The sequence below is a fragment of the Salvelinus fontinalis genome, chromosome 19, assembly GCF_029448725.1.
Source record: "Salvelinus fontinalis isolate EN_2023a chromosome 19, ASM2944872v1, whole genome shotgun sequence".
Classification (NCBI taxonomy): domain Eukaryota; kingdom Metazoa; phylum Chordata; class Actinopteri; order Salmoniformes; family Salmonidae; genus Salvelinus; species Salvelinus fontinalis.
In genome coordinates, this window is record NC_074683.1 from 12,221,165 (window position 1) to 12,245,259 (window position 24,095).

The 24,095-nt window shown below is 42.2% G+C and overlaps 2 protein-coding genes across 2 annotated transcripts; one reads left to right on the plus strand and one right to left on the minus strand.

The window, feature by feature from the left end:
* The first annotated feature begins 86 nt into the window (after positions 1-86).
* On the plus strand, positions 87-1,830 carry ybey (ybeY metalloendoribonuclease). The gene is made up of 4 exons (XM_055870823.1): positions 87-511; positions 722-853; positions 1,306-1,374; positions 1,470-1,830. Exons 1-4 carry the CDS (start codon positions 302-304, stop codon positions 1,563-1,565), a joined length of 507 nt encoding a protein of 168 aa, XP_055726798.1. The 5' UTR covers positions 87-301; the 3' UTR covers positions 1,566-1,830.
* LOC129816382 (ubiquitin carboxyl-terminal hydrolase 37-like) lies at positions 1,829-23,933 on the minus strand. Its single transcript, XM_055870804.1, has 24 exons — positions 23,747-23,933; positions 20,904-21,111; positions 18,902-19,067; positions 18,708-18,796; positions 18,490-18,605; positions 18,063-18,140; positions 17,688-17,776; positions 17,503-17,596; positions 17,223-17,378; positions 15,152-15,283; positions 14,692-14,815; positions 14,397-14,614; positions 14,044-14,161; positions 11,292-11,371; positions 11,014-11,178; positions 9,654-9,704; positions 7,925-8,060; positions 7,578-7,794; positions 7,192-7,352; positions 6,836-6,896; positions 5,052-5,167; positions 4,487-4,556; positions 4,007-4,145; positions 1,829-3,143 (listed from the first exon to the last, which is right to left on the minus strand). Exons 2-24 carry the CDS (start codon positions 21,075-21,077, stop codon positions 3,053-3,055), a joined length of 2,841 nt encoding a protein of 946 aa, XP_055726779.1. The 5' UTR covers positions 21,078-21,111; positions 23,747-23,933; the 3' UTR covers positions 1,829-3,052.
* Between the last annotated feature and the right edge of the window lie 162 nt (positions 23,934-24,095).

A 24,095-nucleotide genomic window follows, 5' to 3' on the forward strand; every position in this document is an offset into this window, starting at 1 on the left:
GTTTCAAGCAATAGGATATTTTGTTATATAATAATATATTGAATTTGTATCATTACATCAGCTCTAGAGGACCTTGTTGTAGAATAGTACATATTTGTATTCATAATCTAAAATAATAATGCCTTCAACAACTGGAACGACTGAGTCACCTTGATTGAACCAACGAGCATTCGCCGGCTAACAACACGCTAGTTACCTAGGATACCTGTTTCTTGTATGTAGACATTCGTAATTTTTACGACTACTTGATGAAAACTATTTCCTTCAGAGTTTTTGTAACATTAGTGGCTGGCGTTTTCAAATGGGTGTAGTTCTACGGAATCTTCAGAACGTGGTGCCGCTGCGACGCGCGAGGCTACGGAAGGATGTGGAGACGTTGAGGCACATATTGGGCATCCAAAAATTTGATTTGGGAGTCATTTGCGTGGACAACCGCAAAATTCAACGCATCAATAACATTTATAGGAAAAAAAATATGCCCACTGATGTCCTCTCATTTCCATTCTATGAGGTTGGTATCTAAGTTCTCTTCCTAGCAGTCACCTGCCCCTGTCAAGAGATCTGAGATGTCATGGCACGGGTGTTAATGCACCACAGGTTCAAGATGCAGTGGTGGGATGGTCTCTGGCATCTGGAAGTGTTACCCTGTTCGCTATGTGAACATTTCGGAAATTGAATTTAGGTAAAGAAACGGTGATCGATGTTTGTTTTGTTTTTAAAGGAGCTGAGGCCTGGGAAGCTGCCTTGCCCCATTTACAGAGATGAACTGAACCTTGGAGACATTTTCTTGGGGGTTGAATACCTGATGAAACAGTGCCAGCAGCAATCTCAGGATCTTCATGGAATTCTCACAGTGAGCAAGCTACTAGTGAAACAGCCACACAATGCATGTGCAACGTTTATTTTATTTAACCTTTATTTAACTAGGGAAGTCAGTTAAGAACAAATATTTATTTACAATGACATACAACGCCGTAATATCATGCAACAGACATTAAATCACATTTTCAATCGAAGCCAGGGTCTTTTTGGCGGGAGCATAAGTGAGGCGGGGTGGCCCACCTTGCCTTTTAGAATGGTGAAATACTGCATGATAAATGGTTTGTCCTGTGACTATCATCATGTGAACACCATTCACATGCAAAAGTATAAAGTTTCTAGTGAAATACTTGCCAGCACACACTAAATATGGTTCTGGGTCCCAAGATTGATAGACAGACCATTGTTTTTATTACACTAAACACTAGTAGTTGCATTAGTGCTTGTTCATTTGACTTCTTTTGTACCTCTTCTCTCCTTCCTCAGTCAGTCACTGCTCATGGAATCTGTCACTTGTTGGGTTACAGACATGAAACTGAGGAGGAGTGGAAAGAGGTATGGATGATAATTAAAAGTGCAATGGCTAGGTCCCACACTTTTTTTTCTCAATGAAAGATTTCCTTTTAACAGTTGTATATCTGTGCTCCCAGATGCTGCAGAAGGAAAGCTACATACTTAATGAGTTCAACAGATTCACTGGCAGACAGCTGGTGCCTCTGACCAAGAAATGTAGCCAAGACGGGTGACCACCAAGAACCACCTGCAATGGAAGGCCTTTGAAATGGATGGATTTGGAAACGAATGGACTTAGCTTGGATGGAGTTGGAAACTTGCAAGATGACTTCTTGATCATGAATAAACTGCCCATTTCCAAGTGATAGCTACAGACTGTGTCAGCCTTCATGTGATTGCTGAGCTTTTACCTATGGCACTAGACAGACTATTCTTTTTACAATTAAACTGGACTACTCATGACTTGACATTGATGACAATTAAAAATGTCCAAAACCATTGTTTAAATTCATTTTTATTTTAAAATGCAATGTAGGAAGTCAAATACTGGAGCCGAAACAAAACAAAAAACTCAGTCCACTCTGCTACTCCTTTGCATTCCACATCAGACACGCTTGTCAACGTAAAACCTGTTCTTTCTCACTTAATGCAGGAGACCAGTAAATAGCTTGCCAAACCCTAATCTTAGCAAAAAGTAGTCTAAAAGATGCGAATACTGGCCTGCTCAGGTGTGATGAGCCATTTGAGCTGGCCATTATAAACAGACCTCTGCTAAAATAAATAGTTAAATCTTCTCCTTATTAAAAGCAAAGCCTATGCAGGATAGCTTACACATGTAATACACGTTTCTGCATTGTCAGCGGTTTGAAGGAACACATTCTAAACAAAGTGGTTGTGCATTTCTCAAAGTAAAGCGCTTTAGAAAAAGAAACTACCGGTTCTGTACTGGGAGGCACTAGGGAACCCCTAGGATCGTAAGCTTATAAAAACAAAAGCAAGCTACTTTATTAATGTTTAGTTTGTCAAGGTGATAAAACATGAATAAAACAGCAACACAAACAGTCCATAAGTAAAGCATTGCAAGAAATTGAAGAAAAAAATTTGAACACACCCGACTCAGCTCTGGAACAGAATACAAACAAGCAGTATTGGCAAATCTATGCCACAAAATAAATATTGCACCACATGTATTCGATGCATATAGAAGAAAGTACTAACCTTAAATTAGCTTTTATTCCAACACAGAAGAATAAATCTTGGTTTGATGGAAATTAAGTCAACCATATAATCCATCTGACACTTTCTATCAAAGTTCTTAAATGCATGATAGTTAATATCATACGAGTGCCAAGAAACTATTTTACAAGTTATTCAACAAATCATAGAAAATAAACAAAGTTGGGGGCTAATCTCTTATGCTTGAATAAACAAAGAACATAGTCGACTCCTTTATTTTGAGTGCGCTGCATGTCTCATTTCTGAATGGACCTGGAGAGAAGAATGTGGGCTGTATGTGTGCTGACATCTTGAGTCTGACAGAAGCTACCTTGGTCTGTTTTGTTTAAAAAAGGGACAAAGTGCCTGAAGAGGGCAAAATGTGGACGGCGATCAGTAGTACTGGAGAAGGGTTCTCTTTAACCCGACATCTGATGGGGAACAGCTCTGTGCTGTTGGAGTGTGTTGGTTGGTGTGTGTGATTGATTGATGACAGACTGGTTGCTCAGAGGGGCTGCAGGACGGTCCTCCCTGCCTCGGAGGCTCCTCCACTGGCCCCTGTTCTCTCCAGCTCAGACAGCTCCTCAAAAACATCCCTGAGGAGAGGAGGGAACAAACACAGCAGTCAGTCAAGGCATCCACGTCCATTATAGTGGGTTCCAGTGTATATGATACACACAACACCAAGTTAGACAAACATCTCCTACAATAAGTGAATGTACAACTTCATTTGTATTAAACCCCCCTAGCATTCTTCGAGTTAGTAGACGGTTTAATTTCCTCCCTTTATTTTTTCCGACAAAAGAAGAGCTTTGAACAAATGAGCTTTTCTAATTGCATGAGGGGGGGGGTTTGTTCCAGCTTCTGCTCAGTTGCCCATTGGTGTTGGCAGCCCTGCTTACTGGAGCTGGGTCGCGCTCAGCCGCCACTGGATTATACTCAGACTGGTGTAGTGCATAGTGACGGGAGGCTGGTTGCTTACTCCTTATTATAAACTGGGCTGTTTGAGCCCTGAATTCTGATTGGCTGACAACTGTGGTATATCACAGGTATATGTATACCACAGGTATATGACAAAACATTCATTTTTACTGCTCTAATTACGTTGGTAGCCAGTTAATAATAGCAATAAGGGGTTTGTGGTATATGGCCAATATACCAGGCTAAGGGCTGTATCCAGGCACTCTGCGTTGCGTCATGCATAAGAACAGCCCTTAGCCATCGTATATTGGCAATATACCACACCCCCTCGTGCCTCATTGCCTAAGCATAAGAAAACAGGGTTTTGGTATTCAGTAGGGGATACCGTTGCAAAGTTTTTACAACTGAAAACAAATCTATGTTGTTATTGGACAAGTTCAGGACACGTTTCACTGCATTTTCTCCACTGAACACAACCCCACACTCCATCTGAAGCTGGGATATGGACCTTAATGGAAGGGATAAGAGAGACACTCACTTGTGCATGTAGAAGAAGATGTATCCGCTGCGGTCGCGGTCCCTCTGCACCGTGGCCTCCTGCGTGCGCGACACGTCTAGGTCATTGTAGGTCAGCCACGACTGCTTCTTCATGTCGTAGATGTCGCTGATGTAATGGCCTGAGGGTCGGGAGATTGAATTATAGGTTAATATTAGACTACAAGAATTCAGTGTTTGGGGTTCTCATGGTATCGTAATCATATGCTGCCTCAGCTCACACGACCTTATATTTTCATGCTTTACGTTGTTTCACGGATGAGTGATAATCTGTGGCTCCTGCTACACAGTAGTGCGTTTTGAGATGCACAGAAATCCATTGCTACCAAAAAATATTAATGACATTCATGCTTCAATATTTACTCAACTTGAACACATTTTTGGGTCCCACAAACAACAGTGCATCTCGTAACACAGCCATACATCTCAGCAGACTGTTGTTTATAAGGAGGGCAGTGCTTACCAGAGGAGGAGCTGCTCCCGATGTGACTGACTACACTGATCAGTCGGAAGGAGTTGGCCAAATCTCCACTCTGGGAACAAGAAAGGAAGAGGTGTTCAAGCCAGGACGTTTCACTCCATTTCAAAAAGTTTCTCCTTACTTAATGTCAGACACCCAGAACTAAAATGTTGTGTAATTGCATCAGAAGCTCAATTAAGTTCTGGGGGCAGCGGGGGGGGGGACATATACACACACACGTTAGAAAAGATACTAACAAGAATAGCCAAGTCTCGACCCCCCTAAAAAGAAACTCTGCCAGTTTCAGGCAAGTCTATGGGCCAAATGTCCCATTTAGAAATTCGAAAGATGTGGGCACCTGCGAAATCATGATTTGTCCAAATCATCAGTGACAAAAAAAAAATGCGTACCAGAACAAAGTTGCTCGTTAGTCGTCACATCTCAGCCTCTTGTAAGACGCTACTACATGTTATGTGCGTCTGTCCACGAGAGTTTACTCCCTACTGAACAGGACCCTGGTGAAGGCTGGTTAGTGTGGGAGATGAGGAAAAGGAGGGAGGCTCTGTACCTCAGCGTTCCTCTTCAGGTCCCCAGCCTCTGCTTCGCTGTACTCCATGTCCAGCACCTCTTCGTTCCCAGAATCCTCGTCTGAACACAGCAGCTCCGGCAACGAGTTGTTGAACTCTGGGAGGGAGAAACCAGCAGAGCAGATCAAGACGCATGAAAACCACTGATATGCGCAAACCAGGGGTTGGAACCAGTTCAGGGAACCAAAAACGGAACAGAGGAAGTGAAACGGAACCGGGAACGAAAGGGATCTCTAGTGTTCTGGAACAAAACCGTTATTTTCATATCTTGCCTACGGCTTACTAACATTCTTTTTAGTTCCCAAAATATTTCTAATGTCTCGAATATAATTTGGTAATTTTGTGAAGTTATTATGCTAGTAACAGCCTAAACACATTCCAATTCACATCATGATTTTCAGAGCTTCAAGCCAAGCCCCCTCCATGTCCACCACGTTGCCCTCTTCTCACCCGTGAAATTTCAGTCGCATCTCGCGCCTGCACTTATCTGACCAATCAAACATGTAAATAAGACAGTGATGTAAAGTACTTACGTAAAAATACTTTAAAGTACTACTGAAGTCGTTTTTTTTTGGGGGGGGGGGGGGGGGGTATCTGTACTTTACTATTTCTATTTTAGACAACTTTATACTTGTACTTCACTACATTCTTAAAGAAAATGACTCCATACATTTTCCCTGACACCCAACAGTACTCATTACATTTTGAATGCTTAGGAGGACAGGAAAATTGTCTAATTCACACACTTATCTGGGGGACTCACTCAACACATGCTTAGTTTGTAAATTATGTATGAGGTTTGAAGCGTGTCCCTGGCAATCCATAAATGTAAAAAAAGAAAATGGTGCCGTCTAGTTTGCCTAATATAAGGAATTGGAAATGATTTATACTTTTGATACTGAAGTATATTTGAGAAATGACATTTACTTTTGATACTTAAGCATATTTAAAACCAAATACTTTTAGACGTTTACTTAAATAGGATTTTACTGGGTGACTTTCACTTTTACTAGAGTCATTTTGTATTAAGGTATCTTTACTTTTACTGAAGTATGACAATTTCCACCACTGATTAGGGATGGGCAACTGCCGGCATGCGGCCTGCAGGCCCCCTTTTGGAGGCCCTCGGATCAAATTCAACTCAACTTACTGTTTATTGCAAGTTAGAATAGTAGAATACACAAGGTGCAATTTAGAAATTTGGTTGTGAATCAGCAGCTTCTCTATTGTTATGTCTGTCACTGATAGTCAATTAGCCCATGTCAGCTAAATGTTTTCAGATTGGTAAATTAGATTGCTGGCCGCTAAACTAAACTTGTTATCACGGTCAAATTATCAGCAAGGGACCACCCTCATTGATTTTGTTAGTCTCACTCAGATACCATATTAAAACTGCAAATATTTCTCTCTACACTATGACAAAATGTATAAAATTGCACAAAATGAACTCTAAACTTAAGTCTCTTCGCTGTCAAGAGGTGGGCCACTAAAATGTTTTGCTCGCAGTGTGTGTGTGGGGTGGGCAACTACAGCCCCTCATGATGAGTTCAGAGTGTGTGGCCCCCACCCCTATCAAAGTTGCCCCTCACTGACCTATATGAACTGCTACTTTTTTTATTTATTGGTTCGAACCGGTTCAGAACGTATTTTCTGGTTGGAACACCGGAACTGATTCCAACCACTGGTGTAAACACACACACACACTGCTTTTCTTTTGTGAAGCTGAGTATTTGCTTAAAAAGGGGTACTGGTGTCTATGATGTACCTTGCAGGCTGAGCTCTGTGGCTCTCTTGAGGTCGTCGTCCTCCCTCATCTCTTGGGCTTCCTGTAGGACATCCCACAAATTGAAAATGTCACTGGATTGTATTGTGATGGTGCAACAAGGCAGCATTGCTGGATACAGGGTCAAGTAGACACCTAGTTGACATTATATAAAGTTGGTGGGTCAGAGCTTAAAACCCATTTTGGGTATTCACCAAAACAAGCTGAGGGAAGATTAGCCTACATTACAAAAACATTTGTGAACCACCAACACCAGGTTAATCCAACAGTAAAATGTCAAAGGGTAGAGCTGTATAGGTCTCTCTATGTAATGGCCTAGTGTGTGTTGGGAGTCTTACATGCTCCTGCAGGCTCTGGGCCAGGGCTTGCTGCAGCTCCTGCTCCTCCCGCTCCTGCTCCAGGCTATACTGCTGCACCCAGTCCAGCTCTCCCTGCACCCCTTCAGGTGTCTGGTTTTCCTTGTTTTCGTCCATGGTCAGGTCCAGGGAGTTCAGCACATCTACACACACAGATACACTCTGTTGCGCAAGGGTTGGTGAAACGCACATTTCAAAACAGTCCATGGTCTTCATGACTTAGTATAGGATAGTTCAAGGAAATTACAATTTCACAAATTTCATAATGGACATCTAGTAACTACAGAGAGTTGTTTTGGTGTGTAGTCTGTTTAAGCCTACACTTCCCTTTCTCTCCTGGCTGGGGTGTGTGTGTGTGTCGTGGTTACCTGCAGACGGTTTGTTGTCCGTCTCCAGCAGGTCTGGGTGGTAGTTTGTCTCCTGGGTGTCGGGGTCGGCGTCACCGAAGCCCGTGTCGGGGCTGCTGGTTGGCTCGTCCTCAGGGGCAGGGCAGGAGAGACCAGTGTCTTGACAACTCATCTCTAGCACTACCGCCAGCATCGCCTCATCGTTGATGTCTGACGCGTCTGTGTGTTGGACGCCTCGCTGGACCGAAACACACAACCAGAGCCCACCATGTCACACCGGACCTAAACCCACAGTATTCTTTCAACCTGGCCCTGCATGTGTCAGTGGTTAAGTTGTAGTAACTAATTTCTCCCCCCAGTCCCCCTACCTCCTCTGCTTTGTCATCAGGCAGACAGTCGCTGAGGCGTCGCTTGCGGCTCACCGCCTTCCGGCTCAGCTCCTCCTCGCTGTCAGAGTCCACCAGGATACTGCTGGAGCTGCCCCCCGCCTTCAGAGACACTTTCCTGGAGGAAGGAAATAAAGACAGTGGTTAGAAGAACCAAACATTTACACCAGTGGTTTTCAATTGACAGGCAGTTGCGGTGGTCCAACATTTTTTCATTTATTTTTAGAATCTAATTTTGTGATTTATAATTACTTTACACAATGCAAATTGTAATAACAATGTATTTTATTTAACGAGGCAAGTCTTAAATTCTTATTTACAATGACGGCCTACCAAAAGGCAAAAGGCCTAGGACAAAACACACAACACGAGAAGAGACAACGCAACACTACATAAAGAGAGAACTAAGACAAAAGCACAGCATGGTAGCAACAAACCATGGTACAAACATTATTGGGCGCAGACAACAGCACAAAGGGCAAGAAGGTAGAGACAACGACACATTACTCATGATTGAGTCTTTGAATGAAGAGATCGAGATAAAACTGTCCAGTTTGAGTGTTTGTTGCAGCTCGTTCCAGTCACTAGCTGCAGTGAACTGAAAAGATGAGCGATCCAGGGATGTGTGTGCTTTGGGGACCTTTAACAGAACGTGACTGGCAGAACGGGTGTTGTATGTGGAGGATGAGGGGTGCAGTAGAGCGCTCAAATACGGGGCAGTGAGGCCAAAGAGGGTTTTATAAATAACCATCAACCAGTAGGTCTTGCGAGGGGTATACAGAGATGACCAGTTTTTACATATGAGTATAGAGTGCAGTGATATGTCCTATAAGAAGCATTGGTGGCAAATCTGATGGCCGAAAGGTAAAGAACATCTAGCGGCTCGAGAGCACCCTCACCTGCCAATCTTTAAATTATGTCTCCACAATCTAGCATGGGTAGGATGGTCATCTGAATCAGGGTTAGTTTGGCAGCTGGGGTGAAAGAGGAGCGATTACGATAGAGGAAACCAAGTCTAGATTTAACTTTAGCCTGCAGCTTTGATATGTGCTGAGAGAAGGACAGTGCACTGTTTAGCCATACTCCCAAATACTTGAATGAGGTGACTACCTCAAGCTCTTAAGCCTCATAGGTATTACTTTTTGGGGTTAGACCCAGAGAGAGAACTGCTCCTTAAAAGTAACTAACTTTGGCCTTCCGGGTAGCCTGAGTGCACTTATTTCTCATTTGCCTGAACGAGAGCCAGTCAGCCTGAGTATGCATGTGCCGAGCCTTTCACCAAATGCAATTCTTGAGGTGGAGTAACTCTGCAAGATCATGGTCAAACCTGTTTTTAATTCTCATGTTTGTTAACAAAACCACTGAAAATATCAAAAAATAAGGTTCAAACGTCTTCGACAGAGGGGATCAAGGTGATTCTATACCCTTTTAAATAATAATACAACTATTAATAATAAGTTACATTTACTGATAAAATGTACTCTATATTTGACCGCCAAGATACTTTGTTAAATTCCGCCATTCCTGGAATGTGGTCCTCAAGAGTTTGCCGGTGATTTTCCTGGAATGGAAAAGTCTGGGACCCGCTGATCCACACAATGTTCCCATCAAGGAAACAAGAGACCTACTGTAAACATGATTGGTGTCCATGGGGTGGAAGTGTGTGGAAGTGATACCATAGTGTTAGAGAGGGGTTGAATGAGTGGCTTACCAAAGCAGTGAGGAGGAGTTCACCAACTGGGAGGCCTTCAGTGTTCGTGCCCTGTACAAAAAAACAGGGTGTGGTAAGGTCATTTAATTTCTGCAGAGCACATTAGAGTAGGATTGTATTGCATTGACAGGCAGAGTGGTCTTTCAATAATCCCTTTGGCGAGATGTGCTATTGAGATCAAAGAACAGATCTGTGTGTAGCCACGTGTGCACATTTGTTTCTAATCCTTGCCGATTAGTGAGTTACGTGCACAGTTATAGCACATTTTCGGTCAGCAAACAGGTTTTGTACAGATAAACCCTGGAAAAAAGTAATGGGTGTGTGCATCAACTGCATGTGTGCTAGAGGAGAGAGGGAGATTACAGCAGGTAAAGCTACAAAATAATGACAGACCAACTAGTTTGCCAAATCAACACCTATTGTGTAGCCTGGATAGTTCTCGGTAGTTAACTATTATCATGTATTAATGTAATTGTCATCTCCAATGTCCTAACTACACCTAAACTACAAATGGCGACACGCAGTTGATCAACGGGTGCGTTAATAAATCAATGCTTACTCCGGCTGTAAAAGTCTGACACAATTGGAAAGCTGGGATTCCCCTCTGTTCAACATTGGGCATGTCATTCTGACAACTTTAAAATATATTCTTAGATAATCCTAATTGAGAATTTAGTAATGTCTCCCATGCTGTCAATAGATCTCCCCTGAAAGGATGTTATCAATAAACAGCTACCTTGCTTTGAAGTAGGCTACTTTAGCCATTTGATTTTTTTTAAATATGGCAAGACCTGAAAATGGTTGTCTAGCAATGTTCAACAACCAATTTGATAGTTTAAAAAATATATTTTTTAAGAATAATGGGCAAATGTTGACAATACAGTGTGGAAAGCTCTTAGAGACTTACCCAGAAAGACTCACAGCTGTAATTGCTGCCAAACGTGCTTCTACAAAGTATTGACTCAGGGGGTGTGAATACATATATAAATGAGATATTTCTGTATTTAATTTTCAATAAATTTGCAAACATTTCTAAAAACATGTTTTCATGGGTTATTGCGTATAGATTGGTGAGGAAAATAATCCATTCCATCCATTTAGAATTCAGGATGTAACAAAATGTAGAATAAGTCAAGGGGTATGAATACTTTCTGAAGGCACTGTAACAGGCCTAATAACACATTTTATTTTGTAAAGTGGTGCCTTGCATCATACAACAATTTTCAGTTACCTTTTTGGCCCAAAGTGTTACATACACCCCAAAAAATGTGGAGTACAAAAATTTATGTCAAGCCTTGGTAAAATTGTATAATTATGCAACAAACGTTGGATAATTTTCACTGTGGGGTGCGTTTCTTACATGGTTCCATGTGCGCTCCAGCCCAGGCTGAGGGGAGGCTGCGTAGTGTCTGTGCAGTGGGACAGCAATGTGAGATAGCGGGGAATCATCACCTGCTGGCCCAGCTTAGTGTTTAGAGACAGCTGGGCGTTGAAGCTGTAGCGCTTCAGGTGCAAGATAAGAACTCTGCATGGGGGGGGGGAGCAACAGAAAGGAATTAATTTAGGGTTCTGGTGAACCTCATACCACTTCTCATTCACTTTAACATCAGATCACTGTTGTAGACACACGGGGCATACCTGGGGAGTCGGCTGAATTTATGAGTCACTGTCGCCGCTTTCCTGCTGCACTTTTCACAAGAATACTCGATTTCCTCCATCTGGAACACACATTCAACTCATCTACTTCCTATTAGGATTTGGATACTAGGTTAACTGTTTCATTGCATTTAGTGTGTGTGTGTGTGTGTGTGTGGGGGGGGGGGGGGGGGGGGGTAAAACCCAGTTTGCCTCAAGGGCCGCATTCGTTCTTCAACGAGAGCCACACTGAAAAGTTGTTACATTTCCTTTGCGTCAATTTGCTAAAAAAATTATCCTCTATTCTTAATTTTTGGAATTTGATGCTCCCCGACTGTCTAACTTTCATTTCGGTGATTATTAGTAAACTGGACAGTCAAGAAACGGTGACTGTAGCTCCATTATTTCTTCAGTTTAAATTTGGTTTTAGTCATTTTAAAAGTATATTAAGTATGTCCCTCCCATCCAATTTGTTTTGTTTTTAATATAAAAGTTGGTCACCCATGCTTTAGTGAGATGATATTAGGGCTGTTACGGTGACCGTATTACTGCCACACCGGTGGTCACGAGTCATGAAGGCAGTCGCAGTAATTAGGAGTTTCCAAGAGCTGATGCTGCTAACTGCCTGGTACTCAGCACTCTATTGTCCCTCTAATCACTCTGACATCAATGCAAATGTAATGGAAAATCTAATCAAACACTTCATGAGAGCCCATGAGCTCATGTTGCTCAACATTTCTATAGGCAATGCAATTGCGTGAGAAAACAGAGTGATGGCCTCTACTTATTAAAAGAGGATCCCATCAGCTTTCTATAAGATAGGCCTACTATATATCTCAACTTTCCTAATATTAAGCACATTGCTCATCTTTACAACAGAAGTATAGCCAACCTGGCTGGCATAAAAATGAACCCCGGGAAAAACATCCTCCATTTGCTATTTAAGTGCATACAGTAGATGTATTTTTCCCCCTGCCCGTTTTGAGACAGGTGCATGATAATGGTCCATTCTAAATCAAATTTCACACTTTATTTAGTATATGTAAAGACAAGATTAAATCAAGAATAGTCTGATAGGTGACAAAATTAGCCGATCACTTGTGAATGATATATCACTTGTGAATGATGCCCGGCGGAAGGCAAGAAACAATGCATACATTTTTTTGCGACTTTAAAAAGAATCATAGTCCCAATCCTCATGTAACCTAGCCCATAGACCTATATGTTTGGTAAGGTTAGTATCACAACTAAAGTGACCAAATAACTTCTTACATTAATCTGCTTTACAAGGGGTATAGAGCCTAACTGGCATACATAAGCAGCCCGCCAGTTTCAAGTTTGGAGAAGATAATACCATACAAGTGTACCTTTATAATAAAAGCATTATATGCATAATCCCATTTGCAGGCACTTTTGATAATGGTGTTTTCCCGCTAATGGAACATTCGCACTTATAGCCTGCTACCGTGTGCGCATTGCTGCGCTTATAATGTGAAGAAATAGCCTAATAGTTTATCAACATTTTAAGCTAAACATTCTGTTCTGTTGCATCAGCCTCATTGCATAAAAAATATGTTGTTATGCAAGTGGTTGTATTAATTTGGCATCCCACAAGTGTCTCAGACAATGTTGGGAATATGTATTTCTTGCACAGAATATAATAGGTCAACTTTTGTACTATAAGGGATAGTAGATTGGCATAGGCAAGTGCTTTTGCTGTTTGTTAGGCCTACTCATCTTGTTGGCTGACAAAGTAAATGTAGACAGTTCTTCCGATATCTTTAATATGCACCTCGGAATTGTATAAGGACACGTGCAGTTGCATCCCCGACGTGTCTGTCTTCACGTGACGGAGACCCATGTGAGTGAGAGGTGCTTCAGAGCACACAGGGAGAAGGAAATTCAAATTATTATATTCAGCCCAAGGGCACAACGGCCACAAAGGGCATGGATTTCTTTAGGGGGCAATACAGCCAAACAAAGGGATACCGCCGGGAAATCCGAGGCATTATCAAGTGCTTGTCAAATTGTGAATGAGAGACTGATGAAGTGTGAACAGCCTGCACAAAAAACAAAGCAGAGCTCATGCCTTTCATGTGACTTTTTTCAAATCATCATTAAAGTCGCATCATGCAGCCTTAGAATGTATAAAAAATATAAACAAGGAGCCCAACGTTTGTAGAACAACTAAAGTTACATAAAAATAACTCTAAATTAAGCATATAGGAGTACCTGTTTCTTTAACCGCTCAACATAGAATGTGCGCACTCCCTCAACTCGTTTTGAGAAAAGTTCAGCTTTGTTCAATTGTATTCTTCATACTATAAAACATGATAAAATAATGGCACGGAATTCTAAGAAAATGTCTGCTAAATGAGTATAGCCCACAGCAATATGGCAAAGCCAGATAATGACAACACAGAGTATGCTATTCTGTTCTTCTGAAATGGACTACATTTTCTTCATATCATGTTTCTTTAGACCAGTCTAAAATAAATAATGGATTTATTGTGAAAGTGAAGGCCATATTACATGGATTTATTAGACTTTTTAAAATGTAGATGTCCAAAGATCTGCATCAGTGGCTTGTAGGCTGTGTGTGGAAGCAAGGAGATGCTAAATGTGTTCATGTTAATTAACGGTCAATTACCGTGAGACCGGCAGTTATTTGCTTGACAATGCCCGGCCCTAGTTGATATACAGTATATTTGGACAGGAGCTAGCCTGGTGGTTTTTGGGGACAGTGGACACGCACCCTGAAGAAGAGGTCCAGAGAGTCCTGGATGGACCGGAGAGGGATGGTTTTCTTCCTACGAGGCAGGTCAATGGACAGGTCGTTGAACTGCTCCCGCTTGGTCACCACTTCTCCACAGCTGAAACCACACAATAGCACAACCTTTTTTTCATGATTTGTTGTTTATAACATGACATTCAGTCGGTCTTCATGTCAATTTCATATGCTTAGGAAAGGTAATACCATAAAAGCTAAAGGAATGGACTCTTAAAAGCTGAATCTATGACGTCTAATACACGTCCATTATTTTATTTTCCATCAGAGAAGAGATGTACCACCCAGAAATCCACAGTCTGAGGTGATGATTCACTCACCCTTTGCAGGTGATGGTGTGCTGCACCTCAAATTCCATGTTGACCACCACGGGGCAGGTGTAGGTGTGTGAGGTGTCCGCCTCCTCCCCAGGCCTGACCGCGGCCGCCTGCTGAGGGGCCTCGTCCCACGCCGCCGATTCGCTCTTCCAGCTCTTGTTCACCTTCTCCATGTCCTCCTTAAGCTGGTCCAGGCACTGGCTCAGGAACTCATGGGCGTCCTGGGGGGGAGGGGGGGTGAGTATACAGAGCTACAAAAGAGCCGAAATGGTTGTGGTGCAAATATTATAGGTCTTACGTTCTGCATGTAGCCAGAGAAGCGCTCGGCTGTGGAGGAGATGGAACTCTTCACTCTCCTCAGCAGGTCTTTCTTTACCTCGGGGCACGAGTTGTCCTTCTTGGCCAGCAAGTGGGCAAAGCGTCTGCACGCACAACAGAGAGGAGGGTCAGTGAGGGTGCAGGGCAGGTACACAAGTCAGCTGAACAGTTAGAGAAATATTGAGTCATAGCCATGAAATCACTAAGCCACCTAAACAAAAACAGCTTTTAAAAGGGTGCATCCCTTGTTAAAGTGGAAATACTGGCTCTACTCAGTTGGTAGAGCATGGCGCATGCAACGCCAGGGTTGTGGGTTCGATTCCCACAGGGGACCAGTACGAAAATGTGTGCACTCACTACTTTAAGTCGCTCTGGATAAGAGCGTCTGCTAAATGGCTCAAATATTTTTTTAAAGGGTGACTGCAGTAACAGTAGGCTACCTGAGTAGGGCGTTGGCGGGGACCTTCTTCCATGGGATTCCCTGCTTCAGCAGGTCATTGGAGAACGACGGCAGGCTGAAGAGAGACTGCAGGATGGCGTTCATGTAACACGTGTTGCCCAGGTTGGAGAATCTGCAGCAAAAGGTTTAAGTATAACTCCATCTATGTACCACAACCACTGGTGAAAAGACATGTTTTCAACTGAAAGTATCTGCTTCGGCACATTAGGGTTGTAAGCGACAACAAAAAAATCTTTGTTGACCGAAATGTCTTCTTTCAACCAATCAATTGGCTGACATTCGTGTGTGTATTTTTCCATTTAGACACACCCTGTGTGTTTTAATAAAATCAACTATATGTATTAAGCTTTGATGCTTTAATTCTTAAGAGCCTACGCCGTTGGGGGGTGGGGGGGATGGGTTCAAAGCTTGACATATGTAATTGTTTTGAGATGGTCATACTTTGGATCATTTTGCCATTTGATTTTGAATATCAAGGACCCCTTTAGATATCCCAATTTGATGTTTTTTTTTCTTCCATTTTTTATATAAAAACATACTACTATAACCCAGAGAACTGCATTGAGTAACAGCCATAAAATGCCAAAAAAGACATTCAAAATAAATCTGAAACAAGGTTTTGAAGTGTTTGTCCTATATCTGGGAGATGAGAAAGCTCATGATATACAGTGCCTTCAAAAATAATTCAGACTTCTACCAATCTGCGTGCCAGTTCTTTCATGGATAAGTTTAATTTAATTTATAATAACGTATTCGTATCTCAATCATTGTCATGTGGTTAATCAAACTTGTATTCAAATGAAAATTATACAAACCTAAAAAGTAACTTATACTGCCAACTACATAAAAACAATCACCTACATAAGCAAACAAATAAAAACATTGCAGCCTGCAGGTTGAAAATAGCCCGATAGAAATAAATGACATTGGCTACCCATGGCCTGTCTGCAACAAACTTTAAACATTGTATCAACTATTAACTTGGGTCTGACCCAAAGCACATGCTAGTGAATTTGCAAAATTGCATAAGATATTCTGGGCCTTCCGAGTTTCCCGTGCCAGTGAGCTCGGGACAGACACAGCTGTAAGCTATTTGCATAAGGGATAAGAAATAATCAGGTAGGCCTATTTTATGACATTTCCACTGGATCAGATCATGATATTTTTCCCTTTCATGCTGAGTAGTTATTGAAAAGGAGAGAGCGGGAAAGATTTTTTTAAATAAACGTCCCTTTTCAGGACCCTGTCTTTCAAAGATAATTCGTGAAAACCCAAATAACTTCCCAGACCTTCATTGTAAAAGGGTTTAAACACTGTTTCCCATGCTTGTTCATAAACAGTTAATGAACATGCACCTGTGGAACGGTCGTTAAGACAAACAGCTTACAGACGGTAGACAATTAAGGTGAAAACTTAGGACACTAAAGAGGCCTTTCTACTGACTCTGAAAAACACCAAAAGAAAGATGCCCAGGGTCCCTGCTCATCTGCGTGAACGTGCCTTAGGCATGCTGCAAGGAGGCATGAGGACTGCAGATGTAGCCAGGGCAATAAATTGCAATGTCCGTACTGTGAGACGCCTGTGAGACCGGTAAAATGTACTGCTGGTGATTTATGTAATGGAGAATTGATAGACACTAACACAAATAATTCACACAATGAAGTTAAGAACCAACGAATGTGCACAAATTGGCAGGAGAGTGCGCATTCTGGAGAGAGACGTGCATTGTGCATCTTAGCCACACTTCCCTTCGACTTGGACTGTTGCCATCCACGCAGCCTACACAATGTATTAGTCTTGGCCCCCATAATGGATTAGTTCACAGAGATGGGTGTGAATAAGACCGGCGTCTCGTGTTCCTTAAATTGTATTTGCAAATGCTTGACAAACAATCGACTAACTGGGGTCAGCCGTATGGCACATTCATAACGAGCATTAACAGATATAGTAAATCACACATTACTGGTAGGTGGGCAGCACTAGAAAAGCCCCTCATTGACTCCGGAGGTTAACTTTAGAATCATCAGTATAACCCTGGGATGTCTCCTTACCCTTGCAGTGGAGGCTGGGGCTGGGCCAGAGTGGATGGTCTCGGCTTGTTCCAGCCACCGTAGTCCAGCATGGGGCGCACTTTCTTGAAGGGGGTCGAGTGATTGGGTAACATGAGACTTCTTTTAGCCGAGGTGGTCTGGGATGTACTGGATGGCCTGTGGAGGGAACGACAAATGTTGAAGTCAAGGTGTGGCAGCATCTTAATGATGCGTAAGTATGTTTTCTTAACATCCATGGGACAACCTGGTTAAATAAAGGTGAAAAAAAAAACGTACTTACCTGTCTAGGAAAGAGTGACTCGTGGAGTAGTCTTTGGTCACCGATCGGCTGCCGTAGAATGACGTGGGCTGAAGTGGCGCTGGAACCAGTGAAACTGGTGGGAAAGGTAGACAGTTATCACAGGGCGACTAGAGACGGCACAGTTCTAGTCTGGAGAAGGTTATCTCAGTCTGACGAGGGCTTACCAGAGCAGCGGTTCTCCTCTGCCTGTTTCAGCTTGTCTTTGCAGCTCAGCAGAAACTTCCTGGAGAGGTCCGACGTGGTCTTGTTGTTGCTGAGATACAAGAAACAGTTTAGATTCACTGGTGCACAACTCTGCCCTACAAAGGGAAAGTGCAGTAACAGCAAATTTCGTCAAAAAGTTTTGATCTGTTGTAATGGCATTTTCCCTTTTACGCTAAACCGGTGCTGCTAAATCATGGCCGCCACTGTAAAAACACCTACCCCCTCACCCCCACTCGCTAGACACCCCCAGGCCGCAATGGACATAAGCCTAAATTGACAGGAAGGGAGGTGAAATTAACCCTTTGCTTGGTAAAGTAACATTGTCGTTGTCATACCTGGATGAGTCATTCTCCTTGGGGTAGTCCTTAGTCAGGTCGCTGTCAGAGGTGAGGTGTCTCTTCCTCTTCTCAATCCTGAAGGGGCAAAAGATGGTTCTGAAGATGATGAATATGAAGTGCACATTTTTAAATGTCCCTTTAAGAGTGGTTATGAGACCAATGCACACATGAAGACTCTAGCCTCTGTCAAATGAAGAAATGCAATCTCAGGAGAAAGGCTAGCGAGACAAAAGAGTGGTGGAAGAGGTTGCGTTGGGATTCTATACCCCTCACCCAGAAGTCCGCACTTGTTCCTTCCCCCTTGTGAATTTATAAGTCCAATCCACTTAAATAAACAAGGGGGGAAAGTATGAGTGCAGAGTCAGGACGGCGCCTGTGTGTGATGCTTTATCTACCTGGATGGTCTGTGTGTTGGCTTGCCTACCTGTTCTCAGACAGCCCACTGCGGGAAGGTGTGGAGGAGACTCTGCTGGGACTGCTCAGGGGTTTGCGGGGCATCGTCTCTTCCCTGTTGTCCACACTGGGTCGTCTGGATGTTGTCTGAAACAGAGCCAGATTTAAATTAGTAATCTTTTCAGAGAAGCAAAAACCAGGAACAGTATGATTGTAAATGACAGGTACTTTCTTACAACAACTCTTTACCTGTCGTTCTCCAGGTGGGCTAATCTCGTTCTTTACGGATCGATTCCCGAGCACACTGAAGCTTGCACTTCCCTGGGATGTCTTTAGAACTACAAGAAAACAACACTTATCAAACAGAAGGACACCAGTTCCGCAGTAAATCATGCAAATTTGTAGAAACAGTTAATGATCTACAAGTTCCAATAGATTGTTACCTGTTGGTTTTCCCTGCTTCAACTTCTCAAGATATTCTTTCATTTTCTCAGCCACAGCAGTGGGAATTCTCTCAAGGGTGACTACACTGCCATCCTTAAGAGACACCACAATTCGTCTCATAGTGTGCATGGATTGCATCGTGACATTCTTCACATTATGGTTGAGCTGAAAGCATAGACATATATAATGAACATATACTATATCAAGACGATTCGATACATGGGCTCCAATTAGGGATGTTAAGTTTCAACGAGACGCATCAAAGATAAAAGTGCATCGGTCTGAGACCCCAAACGATCCAAATGTAGCATGCATATTTGAGATTGTTCAAAGTAGCCACCCTTTGCCTTGATGACAGCTTTGCACACCCTTGGCATTCTCTCAACCAGCTTCATGAGGTGGTCACCTGGAATGCATTTCAATTAACAGGTGTGCCTTTTTAAAAGTTAATTTGTGGAATTTCTTTCCTTCTTAATGCGTTTGAGCCAATCAGTTGTGTTCTGACAAGGTAGGGGTGGTATACAGAAGATAGCCCTATACGGTAAAATACCCAAGTCCATATTATGGCAAGAACAGCTCAAACAAGCAAAGTGAAACGACAGTCCATCATTACTTTAAGACATGAAGGTAGTCAATCTGGAAAATGTCAAGAACTTTGAAAGTTTCTTCAAGTGCAGTCGCAAAAACCATCAAGTGCTATGATGAAACTGGCTCTCATGAAGACCGCCACAGGAAAGGAAGACCCAGAGTTGCCTCTGCTGCAGAGGATAAGTTCATTAGAGTTAACTGCACTTCAGATTGCCATCCAAATAAATTCTTCACAGAGTTCAAGTAACAGACATCTCAACATCAACTGTTCAGAGGAGACTGCGTGACTCAGTCCTTCATGGTAAAATTGCTGCAAAGAAACCACTACTAAAGGACACCAATAAGAAGAAGGGACTGACTTGCTTGGGCCAAGAAACGAGCAATGGACATTAGACAGGTGTAAATCTCTAATTTAGTCTGATGAGTCCAAATTAAATTTTTTGTTCCAACCTCCGTGTCTTTGTGAGATGCAGAGTAGGTGAACGGATGATCTAGGCATGTGTGGTTCCCACCGTGAAACATGGAGGTGTGATGGTGCTTTGCTGGTGACACCGTCTGTGATTTATTTAGAATTCAAGGCACTTAACCAGCATGGCTACCACAGCATTCTTCAGCGATATGCCATCCCAACTGGTTTGAACTTAGCTGGACTATCATTTGTTTTTCAACAGGACAATGACCCAACACACCTCCAGGCTGTGTAAGGGCTAGTTGACCGAGAAGGGGTGCTGCATCAGATGACCTGGCCTCCACAATCACCTGACCTCAAACCAATTGAGATGGTTTGGGATGAGTTGAACCGCAGAGTGAAGGAAAAGCAGCTAACAAGTGCTCAGCAAGTGCTCAGCTCAGTTGGAACTCCTTCAAGACTGTTGGAAAAGCATTCCAGGTGAAGCTGCTTGAGAGAATGCCAAGAGTGTGCAGAGCTGTCATTCAAGGCAAAGGGTGGCTATTTGAAGAATCTCAAATATAAAATATATTTTGATTTGTTTAACTTTAAATTTAACCTTTTAACTAGGCAATTCAGTTAACAACAAATTATTATTTTCAATGACGGGCTACCGGGGAACAGTGGGTTAACTGTCTTGTTCAGGGGCAGGACGACAGATTTTTTTTTACCTTGTCACCTTAGGGATTTGATTCAGTAACCTTTCAGTTACTGGCCCAACGCTCTTACCACTAGGCTACATGCCACCATATGTGTTATTTCATAGTTTTGATGTCTTCACTATTATTATACAATGTAGAAAAAAGTACAAATAAAGAAAAAACCTTGAATCTGTCAGTGTCCAAACTTTTGACTGGTACTGTACCTTAAAAGACAGTCTTAACATACAAAATATCAGCTATTTAAGTCCAATGTAATCATGCCATTTTGTTAGGTGAATGAGCACATATAGGGAAAACTATTACCTGAAAACTTTTGAGTGGACCACCAGCATTGAACTTCAGGCACAGGTTGACTTTGTTACCCTTCTCAAGAACCTCGAAGGTCCCCTCCTTCCATCGAGTGGTGCCCACGTCTATACTGTTGTAGCGTATTTTGACAACGCTTCCGCTGGAGAGCTTGGGCACTGCTGCTGCCATTGGTGATTGTCAGGGTTGTGCTCTCCAAATAAACCTAATGGAAGGGAAAAGTAGATTGTGTGCAAACAAGGCCATTTTTTAAATTAGGCTTGGGCGGTATACCGGGTATTTGGAAATAACCATGGGATTGCTTTTCAATACCGTCAAAACTATTTAGATTTTTTTTTAATTATAAATTTGAATGTGTAGCTACTTAAGTAAATACCTGCAGTCAACTTGTGTAATACAATAGGAGATAAAGTGATTACCAGTAGCCCCCAGTCATGTGGAATTTGTTTACAAGCACACAACAACGAGAGACCGGAGCCTTGTGAGTCACTTACTGTTTGTTGTGCAGCACGCGATAGGTGATCTAGTTACAGTATGGAATTCACAACTAAATGTTTGCCAGCTAGATCTCTTATAACTATTAAGTTAACTGCCTAAAATGTGCTAAATGCTCTGCAGGTGTGCATTTGTTTGCTAATTTAGTAGCTAGTTAGCCATCTAGCTAAGTGCTTAGCTCCTTGCAAAATTAAGCTTTGCTTGGTAATAGCAGAGAATTCCATCCTGGATCAAGTATTTGTTTTGTGCATGCAGCAAACAGAGTAGCATGCACTTTGAGTTACTTGTATAACTTTGAGCTGGGATGTCTGTCCTGCAAATAGTTTAGGTCAGAGACAGTATAAAATGTTTGCAATGCGTTCATTAGCATTTAGTTTACATTCACCAAAGTCTCAGTGGGGTTTGAAAATAGCGCCCCGTGTGTTCAGTGCAAGTATTACAGAATATCACAGGATATTACAAGAACAATATGAAGGTATGACAATCTGGATACCGCCTACGACTACTTTAAATATATCTATTTTTAACATTTAGAGCACTAGTAAGAGAGCAGCAACTGAGTCGTCCAGTAACTTTTAACACATTGTTGGCGCAACAAACAGTTGTCCTGTCCTATGGGTAAGTCTGGTTTGAAAGGGAACACTATGCCAAAATACTTTAATTAAATAATATACTGTGCAGACCAGTGCACGTGACCTGGGCAAATTTTTCAAGCTGTAAATTGAAATGTTCTGCTTATGTTTGGCAGTGACAAATGTTTGCATGATGCAATTCCGTTTTTAACCTAATCAGGGAGGGGTCCACTTGTTTACCGAATTGCAAGTAAAGTCTTGGGAAGCTCTGCTAGGCAGGGAAGTGTAAGTGTGGCATTATCCACAACAATCAAAGGTATTGTTTACACATTACCCATTGGGCTGCAGTGTATTACGACAAGCATCCTTAGCCACTTGGTTAAACTTAGCTAGCAAGCAAGTGACATAGCTAGATAGAGGGGGAACTAATGTTACTTAGCTAGCTATAATTGAACTGGCATAACGATGCTTAGCTAAGTATGCCCCCATTGTATGACAAATAGTCATGTTCAGAGATTCAACCTTACAGGGATCTCCCAAAAGAATGTAAAAGAGGGGCACTGCGCAAACTTGTGGACATATTTTATTCTAATAGATGAGACAAAAAAAATCATACCTATGGGCATAGCGGGACAAGAAAGCAAGAAAAACAGTAATTGTAAAAGCAAGCCAGCATGATGGTATGTGTTGCTATGGTGATTTCCGTAAATAAACATAGCAAATCAACACTATGACAGATGGCAAAAGTAAAAATATTTCAAGATGTTTTATTTTTTTGCCCGCGCTACAAATGACTATAGCGGTCCACTAATACAGAACTAATAACGGCCCAGTGCACTACTTTTTAAGAAATATAAAACGTACTTTATATAAATATGATACCGCAGCGCTAGAACGCTGTCGGTGTGATCGAAGCGTTATGCCTACAGCGTCATTGCGCAAAATGGTATGCAGCATCATCTGGATATGTGTGCAACAAAAGTTCAACATTCACCTTCTGCTACCATTTCTATCAAGCATATAGTTTGAGCAAACATTCGATAAATCCAACATATGTACACACAGAACGCAATCCAACTGCCTCCGCAACGCTGCAAGGCAAACGCAGCGTTCCATTTGAAATGAATGTACTTCTAGTATGCCAAAATGCAAAAAGCTGTCCGTGTGACCGATGCGTTACACAACTCTGTAAGCGTATTCATGTCCAAATACATTTGGTTGCTTGTAAATATTTTATTTACACCTTAAGTACATACCGGCCATAAAGGGAGTAAATGTAGATAGTTCATAAGCGAAACTCCATACTGTATTTGGTGTGTAATGAACGTATTTTGACATTAATACGCTGTCAGAGCTGTCTAATTCGTTTGAATCGGAGCTTCCAAGGCAAACATCTCTGACGCACAGATACGGTCTGGGGCAGGGAGGACCCAGCCACACTACACTCGAGTCAGTTACTGTTGGCTAGATAACTGCTGTGAAACACCGCTAACCACTAGTTAGTTAGCTAACGTTAGCTAGCTTAGTAGCTAGGTAGCTGGCTAACTGGATATTACGAGATGAGATTGACGCCCCCAAATCAACTCAGCAAAACAACATTGGATAGTTACACATCTAGTTAGCTGGGAAAGTCTAGCCATATCCCATGCACGAGCAAGTTCGTAACTAACGATAGCTGGCTGCTAAAAAGGACAAGGAATAGCTAGCTAGTTTGATTTTGTCATTTGGAGGTAAACATCGCCTTGACTTAATTACAAGACAAGGAACACTTACCTTTGAATGAAATATCCCTGAAACGAAACTTGTAAATTTTTATATTTTTGTTTTAAATCCTCGGGGAGTAGTACGTTGGTTTAGCCGGCATTCGGTGGCCCCAGTATTATGTTGTTTACAGTGTTGTCCGCACGACGTTTTCCTCCAGTACTCGATGATGGCGGGAATGTGAAAATCTAGAGGAAATGATATACGATAACACATATAACATGTCTTCTCGCGATACTTAACCACGATGAATTGATACCGAAGATGGTGAAAAAATGAAGATAGTTCACTCGGGCCGTTAAGCATCGCAAAATATTATCAGTTCCGGTTTACTTAACAGGGTTTGTCTACCATAGACACC